Source organism: Numida meleagris, chromosome 5 (assembly GCF_002078875.1).
Source record: "Numida meleagris isolate 19003 breed g44 Domestic line chromosome 5, NumMel1.0, whole genome shotgun sequence".
Classification (NCBI taxonomy): Eukaryota; Metazoa; Chordata; class Aves; order Galliformes; family Numididae; genus Numida; species Numida meleagris.
Window position 1 is genome coordinate 28,643,732 of NC_034413.1, and position 13,953 is coordinate 28,657,684.

Sequence of the window (13,953 nt, forward strand, 5' to 3'; positions counted from 1 at the left end):
CCTGAAATGAGCAATACATTCACAGGAGATTTATCCTACATTGAAATCATGCATTTAAACATTTGTGATGTACGTCAAATTTATATCCTCCCAGACAATCACCTTATTGCTAAATGGTCTCACAAAATGTAAAGGCAACTGTTTTATGTAATTCTTTTCAGAGTCTCAATAATATACTTAGATTAAAAAAAACTGAATCAAAATATATGACAGAAAGCTGGGGGACTTCTCACACAGTACTTACAATTATTCTCTACCACTCTTATTTAAAAATAAGGCACATCTTTAAAGTGTTCACTTACTCTGCTAAAGCTGTGGTGTTGAAGGATTTATCCTGAATGCTGAAACAGAAACAAGAAAACATCAGACAAGTCAGCAAGGCAGGCAGGCTCCCTGTTTCTTTCTCAGTTGTGGAAACACATGCACAAACATGGCATTGCAAGGCAAGCCTGTGTGCGTTAGCTCTATGTGCGCGACTGTACCTTCAGCTGCTCTGCACATGCTCATAATCAAGGAGCCACGGGGATTAGCCCTACAACACTTACAAAGCCCATCCAGCAGTGCTTTGAATAAATATGAGGATGCAGGTAGCCTGCAAGGCTCAGAAAGGGATCACATTCTGTTATAACAGTAACGCTGCTGCTAATAAAGTCATAGGTTTACAAACAAGTATTTGGCATTCTGTTCTTTAAACGTTTGTTCTATGCAATCGGCTAATCAAACACAATGTTGTTTTTCTTTACTTAAATAGGGTTGCTAAAATATCTGGAGGTTTTTTCTTCTCATTTGGAGGTCTTTTATACACTCAGCTCACAGTCAGACCCCAGGGGAAACAATGAAAAAATAATCTGGCAGAAAGGGTAGTTCAAGTAGCAAAAGGTTATTAAGTAAACAGCAAGGAATAGATGAAACCATTCCTAAGAAAGGAATAAGCTGCTGCCCTCCTGCAGCAAAATTTTTCAGACTTGATGTAATACATTCAGGAAGGGTCAGCTCAGGATACAGCAAATGCCTGGTTATGAGGCAGCGGTAGAATTCCCCTTAAAACAACACCTCTCAAATTCAGTAAATACAGGGTTGGAACATTCTGAAATCTTAGCAGCAGAAAACGAACAAAATCCATTCTCACTGAGACACATCAGAGCTGGGAGGAGGAAGAGGAGAAGGAAATGCAGACAACAGCATCTTACAAGCACTCCTATTTGTGACAACGGCACCACACAGCCTCCAGCAGCACGTGGAACAGGGACACAGAGAGGTGCAGCATCTCCTCCCCACAGCAGCTCGCATCACAGCGTGGTGTCTGCAGCAGCAACAAGGGCCACAGAAATGACAATTTCCATTCTCTCCCCAACAGCACTGGCGGTGTGCCTTATCTTCATCTCTTCCCAGCCTCCCTGCCTGCTTGCCCAGTGTTTGCTCTTTTCTATATTTGTATATACATAGCAATTTATTTCATGGCACAAATTATCTGGGGATCAGTCTGTAAGGACTTCTGCCCTACAAAGAAACAGGTTTTGTGAGAGGAAGTGAACAGAAAAAATGAAGGAGAAATCACAGCTTTTAATCACAACATCACATTAAGCATCACAGATTGATTAGGGCAGATCTTAAAGAGACACTATGTATTTATCCCCACTCCCCTTCCTACACACATGCAAGAAGGAGAGAGAAAATAGAATGATCTTGTGAACATAACCTGTCAGTTTCTAAGTGCTACGGTCAAATTCTCTGCTAATTCACCCCCTGTGCAAACATACTGCAGCACCTTGCTGTTATTACTAGTAACAGAACATGACTGAAAACCAGTTTGTAAAACAGAGATTCTTTGGACTGAAACCAAGTTTAAAATGTCATCTCTTACATTGTTTGTATGAACTTCAGTGCTATACAGCTGTTACTAAATCTCTTCTAGGCAAGCACTTTACATTTATTTCAGGTCACTCACAAACTTCCATTTGTTTTAGATATGATGCTCTACCAGTGTTATGGGATAGTCTCTTCCTGTAAGGATGTGAAATCATTCAGAAAAGCAACAAACAAACAAACAAACAAACAAAAAACAAAGCCAAACCAACACAAAAGTTTCACATAAAACAGAATAACATTAGTAAATACATGAAAATAGAGGCCAGCTAAAACCAGGATCCTGTTTCAGAGCTAATCTTCCCATAAGATAGACAAAGCCAACCTTCCTCTGGGGGAACCCAAGGGAGGAGCTACAGCAGACTCACAATAACTTTACATTCTTTTACTCATGGAAGGAAGGAATTTCTCTTTAAAGGGAGAAGCTTCTTTCACAAATGATGTTGGCTAGGGCCTGTGGCTACCCACATAGCTCTAACATGCTTCCCATGTGCTCTGGGCAAGACTCTGCATTATGAGCCAACACCAAACACGCTTGAACCTGCGTCTATTCCCTCTATGCTCCAGAGGCAAATATATAGAGGGAAAGCATAATATATATGGCTGTTACTTCATCTTCAGTGGCCAAGTTAAAGCCAATCAGGCCTGAAACGCTATAAAACACTACTCTTCAACATACTGAAAGTTACAGTGCCAGATATATTTTGTCACCAATTTCAGATGATGTTTCAGGTTTCTCATCATCCTGAAATCCTAAAGAAAATAATTATACACCTTTATGTAAAGTAAGCTACACTTCAGTAAAGTAAGGTATACATTTAAGTATTTTACATTTTGAGGTAACTAAAATACAACTTTTTATCCTTGAAATAAAGGCTTTCATATCAGTTTTTCCTTTTTTATGTTGAGCAGTTTAAAGATTCATATTTTTCCTATACAGTATTTTTGGAACAATAATTCCTTGTTTAAAAGTTCCTAGTTTTGTTTTCACCCAGCTCTCAGCTGACAATAAAAATGCTGGAAAACTCCAAAGCAAGCATCTCCATATAGTTTGGAGATATCAGGATTCTGAAATACGTTGCTGTTCATTTCTTAAAATTTGAGTTATGGGTGGTCTTTTTATGGCTGACAAGTAGATTGGCATAGACATTCCATTCTTCCTGGCTTTTTTCTCACCAAAATTATTGCTAGTTCAGGAGGAAGACTGAGATGGGAATCACTTGGTCGCCAGCTCAGTTTTGTATGTAATAAAGACATGCTCAGTATAAAAATTATAAAAACATTCGTAAGTTCAGAATACATTAGGTGGTACTATAAACATGTATCAGCCAATGAATTATATATAAAGACATTATGGTCTAGTTGCAGAGACTTTAAAAGAAGAGAGAGGTAGTGAGACAATTTGAATGTGATCATATAGGTAGAGGCCAGACTGTAATATACTTGCAAAAAGCAGTTCTGGCTTCAAGAGAGCAGAATGGAGCACAGTCAAGACCATAAGGCCAGACAAAAAGGAGAAATGGTGAAACGTGATAATCTGCAGTTGTCTAAATGCTCACCTACCTGCGGACTTCATGGCAGCTTGGTTTCACGTGTGCAGCATCTTCGCCACAATTTCTAGAATTTGCTCATCTAAGTTCTCATAACATTTCTGACACTAGTAAATGATGAGGCCTTTCAACCTTAAGCACTGAATAATGAAGAATTTGTGCTGGGAACTAACCTGAATGTTTGGATGGAAAATTACCAATTTACAAAGAACTCTAAACTATCTAAGGTTCTGGGAAGTTAGTATTTCTGTATTTAACATTTACTATCCACTAATGACAAATTCAGTGCAATCCTATAGAGTGAGTATAGCATTTACTGTGAGACTGTTTTCTTTATTATTATTTTATTTGATATTCCACAGAGTACAAAGGAGTTGTGCTGAAATGGCTGCACCAGAGACGATTGCATTTTGCACTATGGTTAGGCCATACAAAGGAGCTGCATTGGATGATGCAGTGGAGGGACATGAGAGATGCAGTATGACACGCTGCGCATGGCAAGGAGGCCACAGTGGCTCCCTCCTGTCTGGGAAGACATTACTCATGTTCCATTTCCCAAATAAAGGGAAAGCTGGAATGAGCTCTCCCCTACTGCTTCTCTGGATTAAGTCATCTCCGCCAGAACCAGCTGAGCTCAGAGACTCATAAAAATATTGAGCAAATTTGTTTGCCTTCAAGTACGTGTGTTCCTGCCAAGTAGCAATGCCCTGAAGTGCTCCAACAGTCCATCAGCTCTCTCTCAAATTGTAGCAGAACACAGATGCACTTAATCCTACCTGCGCACATATATAGCATATGCTTTTGTAGACAGAATACATTCAAACCCACCAGGAGCAGATTAAATACATTTGCTTGTCAGGTTGCACCGCTGCTTCAGAGATCACAGTTACGACTGAACACTTTTATTTAAGCAGAAAACAAATGGATGGACTCTACAGTCACTCCTCTCCACCTTCAACGACTTTGTTCTCTTCTAATGCACCGGATTTTTATGGGCTAAGAGCAAGGATCATTCTGCAGAACAATGTTAGCACTATGGATCATTTCGGTGTGTTGACCCCTCCTCAAAATGGTTCCTGCAGGATACTTCTGCTATTCTCTGATCACTAAGGTATAAACATAAATATCTGAGAGAGAAGTCACATGTTTCTTTCTTGGAGTGAGAAATACCAAATGCTACTCTCAAGCAGCTCAAAATATTCAAGTGTTCCACAGCTTGTTTGCCTGACATGCAGTCTGCCTTTTTATGGGTAACATTCTCAGAGATATCAAAAAACATCTTAAGACAAATTAAACTAAAATACTGCAATTACATGCAGGAGCTGGTTTGTGAACACTCAATCCGGTTTTCTGTATCTTTGATTTTCTCAGTGACCTAATTAGCACATCATCTGAGTTAATGGACCTGGGGGAAAAAAAGGCATTCAGCTGATCCTGCTGTATGTCTTAAAATCCACAGACATGCTCACACAGGAAGAGACTCCAGCTGAGCATAGGTGCAGGCACAGTTGCTGTAATCCATTCCAGGACAATTCTGTAAGGTATTTTGGATTGGATAAAGTTTTGGGTAATTGCACAGACATTCTGGGCTATATTTGCTCATGTCACGTTAGTGAGCAATTAAGCTGCGCATACTTACTTACTCAAGCCTCCTAAGCAGTGTGCCCATAAATCCCACACACGCTTCCATAGTACATCCAGGTTGTACTGGGAGAGGTATGGCTATCCTTGTCCAAAAGGCACAGCCACACGCCAATCAAATCCCTGGTCTTTCAAATGGAAAAATATCATGGAAATGCACAATTCTGTGCCGACTGGAAATTCTGATTCTGATCTAAGAGCCACTTAGTCCCATACGGTTCCAGTGCTCTGGTTGCACACACCTGCTGTGCTACAGGTGCCCTGGCCAGCTGGCAAAAGCAAATTTCACACAGGTCTGTAGACTAGATTAATTGTGCTGTGTTGTTTTGGAAACACAGAACAGCACCTCCAATCTCATTATTAGAGAAAAAGTGGCTTTATGAAGTCCATTCTGCTCTGCAAAAATTCTCTGTAGAGAAGAATCCCAAGAATCATTATCCAGCATGCACTAGGCTGCCTGATAAACTCAGCTGTACCAGTCAAATTGATGCTAGTGACTGAGCCATTAAAGACACTAAAACTTGCTTGACTGCAGTCATCCACTGCAGGTAATTTGGTACTGCCACAGACAGGAGAACAATTTCCAGCAGGGTTACACAAAAAAAAAATCAGGCTAGTCGCAAAAGACAACTAATTCAGAACCAGTTTTTCTTCTGAGCATTGCGAGATGGGGGAAAAATAAACACACATTCAGCTCTGATTAGATATCCAGAACGCTTCAACAGATCACTAGCCTTAAAAATAAGCATCCTTATTTAAGAAAATTTGATCTTTAGCACCACTGACTTAAGAAAACATCAGAGTTGCAAGAATGACCTTTTTGAAGGAACTTCTCTGCCTGGTGTGTCCCAGGCTCACCATGCTCCTTTTGCTTTGTTACAGCAGGAAAAAAAGAGAGGCAAGTACAGGCAATGACACAGTACAAAATAATACTCCCTGGAGTGGTGCATGTGGGAAGAATGTGTTTAGATAATGGTAGCAAATGTGTTCCTGCTGTTTTGTTTTGGTGGCTGTAGTTTTCTTAAACACTGTTCCCTCTTTGTCATCCTAGCTATCTAACAGCGCAGGAACACTGTAAGGTCACGCTTCCTTCTCTATACTCCAGACTGATTATTTTAGAGACCTACAAACATGATGGAAAACATTAATAGTATTAATTAGTATTACGTACAGTAAAGTTATTAAGAGAAGCATCTCATGAACATCAACAGTAAGGAAAGCCAGGACTAGGGATGTTCCATTTGTGTTACTTTGTGTTGTATGTAGCCACACAATCAGTTTGCCTCAAGTTAAGCCCAGACATGACAAAAACACACAATGTTTGCATGAACATGACCTCATAACTCTTGTCTTTTTCTTCAAGGGATGACTGTTACCATCTAGAACAAGGGTGACCATGCTGGGCAATCTGCTTACTTTCTGAAAGGAAAAAATAAGCAAGAAAGCATGCACACACTTTCACTCACAATTCCCTTTGCAGAACTCCTCCTCACCATCTGGGAATCCAGTTGTGTAATGTGTGTGCACATAAATACACACACATGCATGTACAAACATGTTTCAGTTATTCTTTCACATATCTCTTTACATACAAACTTGAAAGATTTCAATACTTGCCTTTTTCTTTTACCTGCAGTAATCTATTTACTTATGAGATACTTTGCAAACCACTGTTCCCCATGTAACTAACACAGCAGTACATACCACATTGGTTCCCCTGCAGCTTTATCCTTTAAACAAGCCAGAATGATACAAAATGAAATCTAAACCAATTTGGAAATCACATAACAAAACCAACTTACAACAAACACTGCTTGATGTCAGAGTTTATTCTCAGCGGCATATAGGCAAAACCTCTTCAATTAGCATTATCAAAGAGCTCCATTATCAGTAATTATGTGCTTTCAACGGGCAGATGGCCTTCTCCTCCAGCATGCACTGAGCAGTACATGACGACTGCTGATTAGTTCTAGTAATGTCTGAGAGGCAGTTCAGGCAACATTAAAAGCAGATTCACACCAAGCCCCCTCTAAGCCCCTTTTCTAGTTTACAAAACACACGTGTGCTTTCCTACCACTCTGATTACAACAGCAAGAGGCTGCTCCGAGAGGGCCAGGCAGGTGTACCAGTGGTCCACACAGAGCTACGCTAGTTTATGCCACCTGAGGAGGCTGCACAAGTATTTATAGCCTAGCAGGTCCAATCCCTTGGATCTGATGTGCCTGAACACTTTCTGGGAATAAAGCCAGAAAGACTCCTCAAGTCTTAGAATAATTCTTTTTCATAGCTTACTTCCTACTTTCTCCTAAGCTGTTTTTTTTTTTGTTTGTTTGTTTGTTTGCACTGCAGGAAAATCTAATTGGTTCAGACAGATTATGAAGTATGAATATATACACTAATCACAGATGTGAAATGTAAAACTGTAGGATTCTATGCTACTTAAATTCAACATAATTGACTTTCTATTCATGAATTTTGATTATATTCAGAGAATTCTGATTAACTGCTACTGCTCACGCGACAGTAGGAGTGATGACTAAAACTCAAAAAGAGAATAACAGTTATCAATACAGTTACAAAAGTATAAACCGTAACGTAAAGCTCCTGTAGCATAATAAGTAACTAGAACTATTTCTCATCTGGAAACAAAACAGGTACGTAAAAACATTTGGATGTTTAGGTATAAATTCAGCTTTACGCCACATTACTGCATAATTTAAGTCTGAAAAGCTAACAATAACATTGCTTCCTACATTTCATGTAACAAGGAATCTCCATTTGCACAGAAGATACAGCTTGGCAAGCCAAAGGATCTCATGGTGAGCTTTTTAACCCCATTCACTCGAGTAAGTATCTTTTCATTAAAGATATAATTCTTTTTATTTAATGACTGTTTATTAATTTCAGAGTATATTATGTCATTAAGTCAAAAATCAATATAACTTGTTTATTTACATGGCCTTTTCTGAACTCACCCGTGTCACAAGTTTAAAAGCAAGATGGACCCAACTTCTCACAGGCACCTTTGGAGCCCTCCCAAGGCATGGTAAAAGCTTACCCAGAACTGTGTTTTGCTGATTTATTTCTGTGCTGAACTGGTAGCCAATTTCTTCCCAGCCACCTTGCCTCTCATAGAGAGGAAAAGCTGCCCACATAGCTAGGAATTTTGTGCAAGGAGAAAACACAGAAAATAACGTGGCTGGCAAAAAGAAACTGATACTGGAGGAAATAATAAAAGCGCATGAAAGAAATCCAGAACAAATGCAACAAGCAACACGAGTAAAGAAGCACAATATAAAATGAAGTCACGATGGACAGCTAAGGGGAGCTCCCTTTACTTGTGGGCATTAGCTCATCTACTCTTGAAGGGGCTTATGAAGCTCCAGTTGCTCATTCTCATTTCTACTACAAAAAAATGCATGACTTCTTTTTCTTTCTAAGTAATTTTTTTCTGAATTCCTATTCACTCTAACATACAGTCAATGACAGTTAAAACCTCCCATTAAGACTATTAAATTTCCCGATATCATGATCGCTGACATCAGAAAAGTCTCATCAGTTATAGCTTATTCTTCTGCCCTTGTATTCCACCAAAAACCAGTGAATATGCCAGTCAGCATTAGCCACGGTCAGTGGGCAATTCTTGCTCAGCTTCTACCTTGCTGTTTTAATTTCTTCTCACAGCAAGTAGTCATCTTTCATTTGACTTCTATCCAGGCTCCCAATCCTGCCACCTACTATTTTAACTTCCTGAAAGAGTGATGCATCACTCCCCAGCACAGATAAAAGTTTGCTCTTCAGAAGTTTGAGTAAGTGTTCAACTCAACACTTTTTTCCCCCCCATTAAGCACATGTAAATCTTAGATAAAAGGAAGGACAGGAAATTCTCTTTTACCTAAACATACACTCTAGGCAGAATGTGTCTTTCTGGCAGGACAAGAAAGAAAATTACAGAAATTAAATAATATAATCCTGTTACGTAATATTCAGCTTTGTTGAATAAAACCAGTTTTATAAAAGGCACAGATGCATCACATGTAATGTTCTAATTTACCTTTTCATCACTTAAATGCATTTTCTTTTGTGTGATGGCTGTTCGGGAAAAGAGAGAAATCTGTGGCATGCTCTGAAACACAGGAAACATGGAACCTAGTTTTGTTACAAAGCTAAGGAAATATCCACATAACTGCATGCTGTCTGTACTCTTAGCTTTTTGTTCTCCTGACACACCACACACTGCTTAAGAGTGTGTGCTTTCATCTTGTGAGCTTGGCTCCCTTGCCATGCAAAAAATACCCAGAGATAGCAATGAGTTCAAGTACGTTTGCAGACATGCCCTACACATGGGACCCATGGGACATCTCCATTTCTTAGGTAGCAGAACTTTGCCCTGTTACCACAATCTGAATTCTGACATAGCTAGTCCGCAGGTGATCTGTCACCCATGGCACCACTCAAAGGTCCTTACAATAATCCTTGATTTACCTGTTATCAAACTTCACAGCTCTTTCCAATTCTTGTGGGCACGCTTTTTTCCAAGGACCAAAACAGACCTTAAACAGACTTTGCTAGAGCCATCTTTTCATTCTGGCTTAGACTACCTCACCGACATCTCCAGAATTAGGTCAGTGAACTGCTGTAGAACACACAGAGCAGTCAGTCCTTCAGTTGTAAAATGCTTTCCTCATGCTCTTTTTCAGCTATTGTTTTAAAAGTTCTCATTCCAGGCTAAAAACAGGTTTTAAGGCTCAAAAATAATTTGAAAGTAACAATTTTCTCTACAATGACCTTATGCAGCTTTACAACAATTGAAGTCACCAAAAAAATTACCCCTTCTTGCACAAACATGGCCTCTATGAAAACTATTTGTGACTCAAATATTTCCTGTAAAAGATCTGCTGAAAGGAAGCAGAAACATATGAGAAATACATTTGTACAGGCAGCAGCCTTACCATTTTGCTATCTATTGTAACAGTTCTGTTAGAAAAGGACAGTGAAAATTGCTTTTCCCTTTTGAAGCATTGGCATTCTTTGTTGGAAAGCACAATGAGTGCTCTTCATGACATCATCACATATTCCAATTCAAACTGTTTGTACGCTGACCTCTTTGATAAACCAGAGAACATTGTTCTTGGATTTATATTATTCAGCAGAGAAGCAAAAATAAGAAACATGTTTTCATTCTAATTTTAGTAATAATTTTCATCTAGCAATCATGTAGGACCAATCAACAAGAAATCAGTCATAAAGAAAACATTATTACTAGGTAAGCTATCCATTTTGGAGAGAATCAGTCTCTTTAGAAAAATTCCCAGAAGTAGAGCCAGTGAGAAAAGTAATACATTATCCAGGAAACCATGACTGTAATATCTTTTGTTGTTGTTGTTCGTGGAAATACAGTCTTGTCTTTATAGTAACAAAAGTGTCGACAGTACTTTTTAAAACACAGCAATACATACTGCAGTCTAAATGTAGGCATATTCAGAAGTATTCAGAGCTACAGTAACTCCTCTCTCTTTCCTGATGCTTGAAGAACTACAGCCTACATTTTCTAACCCAAATCCAGGCTCTCAAGCCCACATGTAAGCACCTACACAGTTTCAGAATAATTTTAGGTAGCCACCAAGCTGAAAACATTTGGCCTATACATACTATACTAATTCTGTTTCTGGAGTGATAGTTGTAAAGGCTCTGGGATTATGCCTAACACTACAGCTGTGTTGATGCACGCTCACCAAAAATATAGAAGAAAAAAAAACCAACAAATGAAAAAAGAATCCCACATCCAAACCCAGCTTCCACAGTTATGAAGCCAGCAATCCAGCCACCATTTCAGGGCATTTTTTTGGCCCCCACCACATTTGTTTGAACTGCTCCCCACAGACCATCCCCATCTTGTGTAACTATCCCAAAGCTCCTGTCTCAGCTGCTAACAGGTGGCTAACAGGCTCAGGTAAGACAAAATGAATATTAATATCTCAAATTAACCCCTACAGAAATTGTGCAAATCACAGGCTAATAAGGAGGATCCTTATTTGCTCTCACTCACCAACCCAATGCTTGGCACATATTTCATTACTTGTTTTATGCAGCCAGCAACTCAGTGGTTGAAAGAATGGGCCAAATAATGACACTGTGAATGTAAAAATGTATTCAGATAGGGCATCCTGCAGAGTAGGGAAAAAGCATTCTCCAAAGCAGTAATGCATCTTAATACAGCATTACTCATAGCTGTGTGGAGAAATAGGAAAGCCAGATAATATATAGCTACAAAAAGTAAGCATGACTCACAATTCAAGTGACTCACGGTTGTGACTAACCTGTTTAATAGCTCTCTTTTTAAAAGTCAGCCTTTAAATCATTTCTGCATGTTTGTTCTCAATTGCCCTGCAATCCATAATCTTTACATGATTACCAAAGCAGAATCACAGTCTAAATCTAAGCAAATAATTATATATAAATGTATCTTGAAATTTTAAATGATGCATAGAGTAAGTTAGCATTAGGAAAGTGTGTTTGTCTATAATCTAACAGAAATAAAAAATACTTTTTAGTCATAAGTAAGGCAAATACAGTTGGATGTGAGACTGGAGGGATGAAAGGTTGTGTCATTCTGCTATCAGGTGCCCACACTCCACCTGCAGGTCCTCTACAAGTCCCTGCTCAAACGCATTACAATTCTGTGCAGTGAATTTCAAGCAGAATAAAAGTCCTCAATCAGAACCAAATGGAGCTGGGCTCAGGAACACCTATCCTTTAGGAAGAGCTTGAGGAACAGCCATTTTCTGGCAGAAAGCATTTTGTATTTTTAAAACAGTAAGAATATCAAATCTATAAAAAAGAAGAAAGTTTAGTGTTCCTTCATGAATAGCCCATTGTCTTCAACACAGGGTAAACATTCCTCCTCATACACCATTAAAATGAATCCCCACTACTTTAAAAAATTCAGAAATCCATAACTAGTCTTTGCATCTGGGACACAGAGTAGGCAAATTAATTTATTACCAGTTCATATTCACAAACAGTCACGTGCTGAAGTCAGGAGGCAGGCAGGAGAAAAGGAATCAAATTAAATCTTCTCTCAAAGAGCATCACCAGACAAAGCTTTCTAATTTCAATTCTTACCACAAATTGTCCTATCATCCTTTGCAGCAAATGATGCTCATATCTACCCAGTGCAGCCAACACTAACTTTTCAGCTCATCATCTGAAATCAGCTGAGGAGATATACTGTAATTGTCATTATATGCTGCTGTAATTCATCTGCTGTTCTGCTCTATATCTATCACTACGTGAATATATTGAGGTACCATGTTTCAAGATTATACTTACACCTAAAACTACACATATAATAAATCATCCGTGTAACATTTCCCAAGAGTCTTGAATCAGGCTTATCTGACATTGCCACTAATGGAAAATACGATGAACAGGCTTTATTATTATTTACTGTTCTCGCTTTGACTGCATAAGATTCAGCTGCTTTCGCCAAGTTGTTGCCAAAAGCCTTGATACCAATACCTACTTACAGCCATAGATGGCAGAAATGTGAGAAAGAGGACAAAAAGTTCGTACTGTCAACTGGAAGATGAGGCAGTAACAAAGGATATACTGAACTGAATCCACAGCGTAGGAAGCATTTGGTTGATTCACTGAACACTGGAGTAGGCTAGTCATCTCTCTGCTCTTGGTGAGAAAACTTCCAGGCCATCAATCAGAAAAATATTTAGTTGCATGTGCTGATGAACTCCTGAGTTTGCTCAGCTTCCTTGCCGGTGCACTGCAGGCTTTTCAAAAACACTGAAATGTTTCGTATTCAAAAACAAGAGAAACTGACTGCAATTAAGAAACAGTTATGAGGTATCATGTAATGAAAGGTTAAGGAGTTTTATCCTATGCAACAAAGCTGCATAGGCTCTTCAAACAAATAAGCCAATTAGCTTGCCCAAATACCTTTTAACTCACAGCAAATTAAAGCTATCAGGAATTTCATAGAACCATACAATCGTAGAATATTCTGAGTTGGAAGGGACCCACAAAAATCATCAAGTCCTCAGTTTATTTTAGGAGACGGTCATTTCATTTTCTGGGAAAAATTACATTATGCAGAAAATATATTATGCAACCCTACATTTCATTAATATTTTGTTTGTTGGCAGAAACCTGTTCCAATTTTTAAAATCCATTACAAATGTAGGGAATTATGCTCATGAAAAGGGTGAGTCACAACACTGCCGCCACTCAACATGAATAGTCACTTTTTTCATAATGCCCTCTGTTCTGCGTAAAAGCAACTTTCCTCTTTAATAGGTTACATTTGAGAAAGAGTAATACCAGAAGAATGTGTCTCAGATTCAGTCTAGAAAAACAGTGATATTTCCCCAAATTGACTAAAAGTAGTCTCTACTTTGTCAGCCTTTTATTTTTCCTGGCCTAAATGCAACATCCCACAACATACCAGTTGTAAATACACAAACATAAGTATCTGCTTTACTTAAACGTCAACATTAAGCTGCCCTGTTACCTCCTTCCAGGCCTATCAAAGCAAGGTTGATGTTACACCTGCTATTTCATGTCCTCTTAGACATTCGTATGTAATGCAACAATTCAGACCCACTAGGCAATCTAGTTAAAATCTTGTCTTAAATTTGAGATTATGTTATACTTATGCAGAGTGCCTCTTCTTTTTAGCACAGACTCCTAAATGTTTTTACCTACTTAGTAAATATCCTAAATACTTCTAACATTGGGTACAACTATAGCATTATAACAGGAAGAGTTCTTTACATCAGTACATGGCTTCTAAATAATACTGAATACCAAAAAAATTTCCCCTATTATAACTTCACCAGCTCCAAGCACAACTAATGTTCTGCTTTCATGTGACCCAAAATGA

The 13,953-nt window shown here is 38.7% G+C and overlaps 1 protein-coding gene across 18 annotated transcripts in view; it reads right to left on the bottom strand.

Annotated features, from left to right (window-relative positions):
* Positions 1-13,953, bottom strand: part of FAM13C (family with sequence similarity 13 member C) — a 117,535-nt gene that overhangs the window by 47,754 nt on the left and 55,828 nt on the right. For 11 of the 18 annotated variants that reach the window (XM_021398565.1, XM_021398562.1, XM_021398558.1 and 8 more), the window contains one exon: positions 303-341. The exons of 2 other annotated variants lie outside the window; for them this stretch is intronic. In XM_021398565.1, coding sequence (XP_021254240.1) covers positions 303-341 — 39 coding nt within the window. Of the gene's footprint in view, positions 1-302; positions 380-1,190; positions 1,501-1,864; positions 9,064-9,111; positions 9,157-13,953 lie in introns of those variants that run through there. 5 more of the 18 variants (XM_021398574.1, XM_021398573.1, XM_021398572.1 and 2 more) reach the window with 4 other exon arrangements.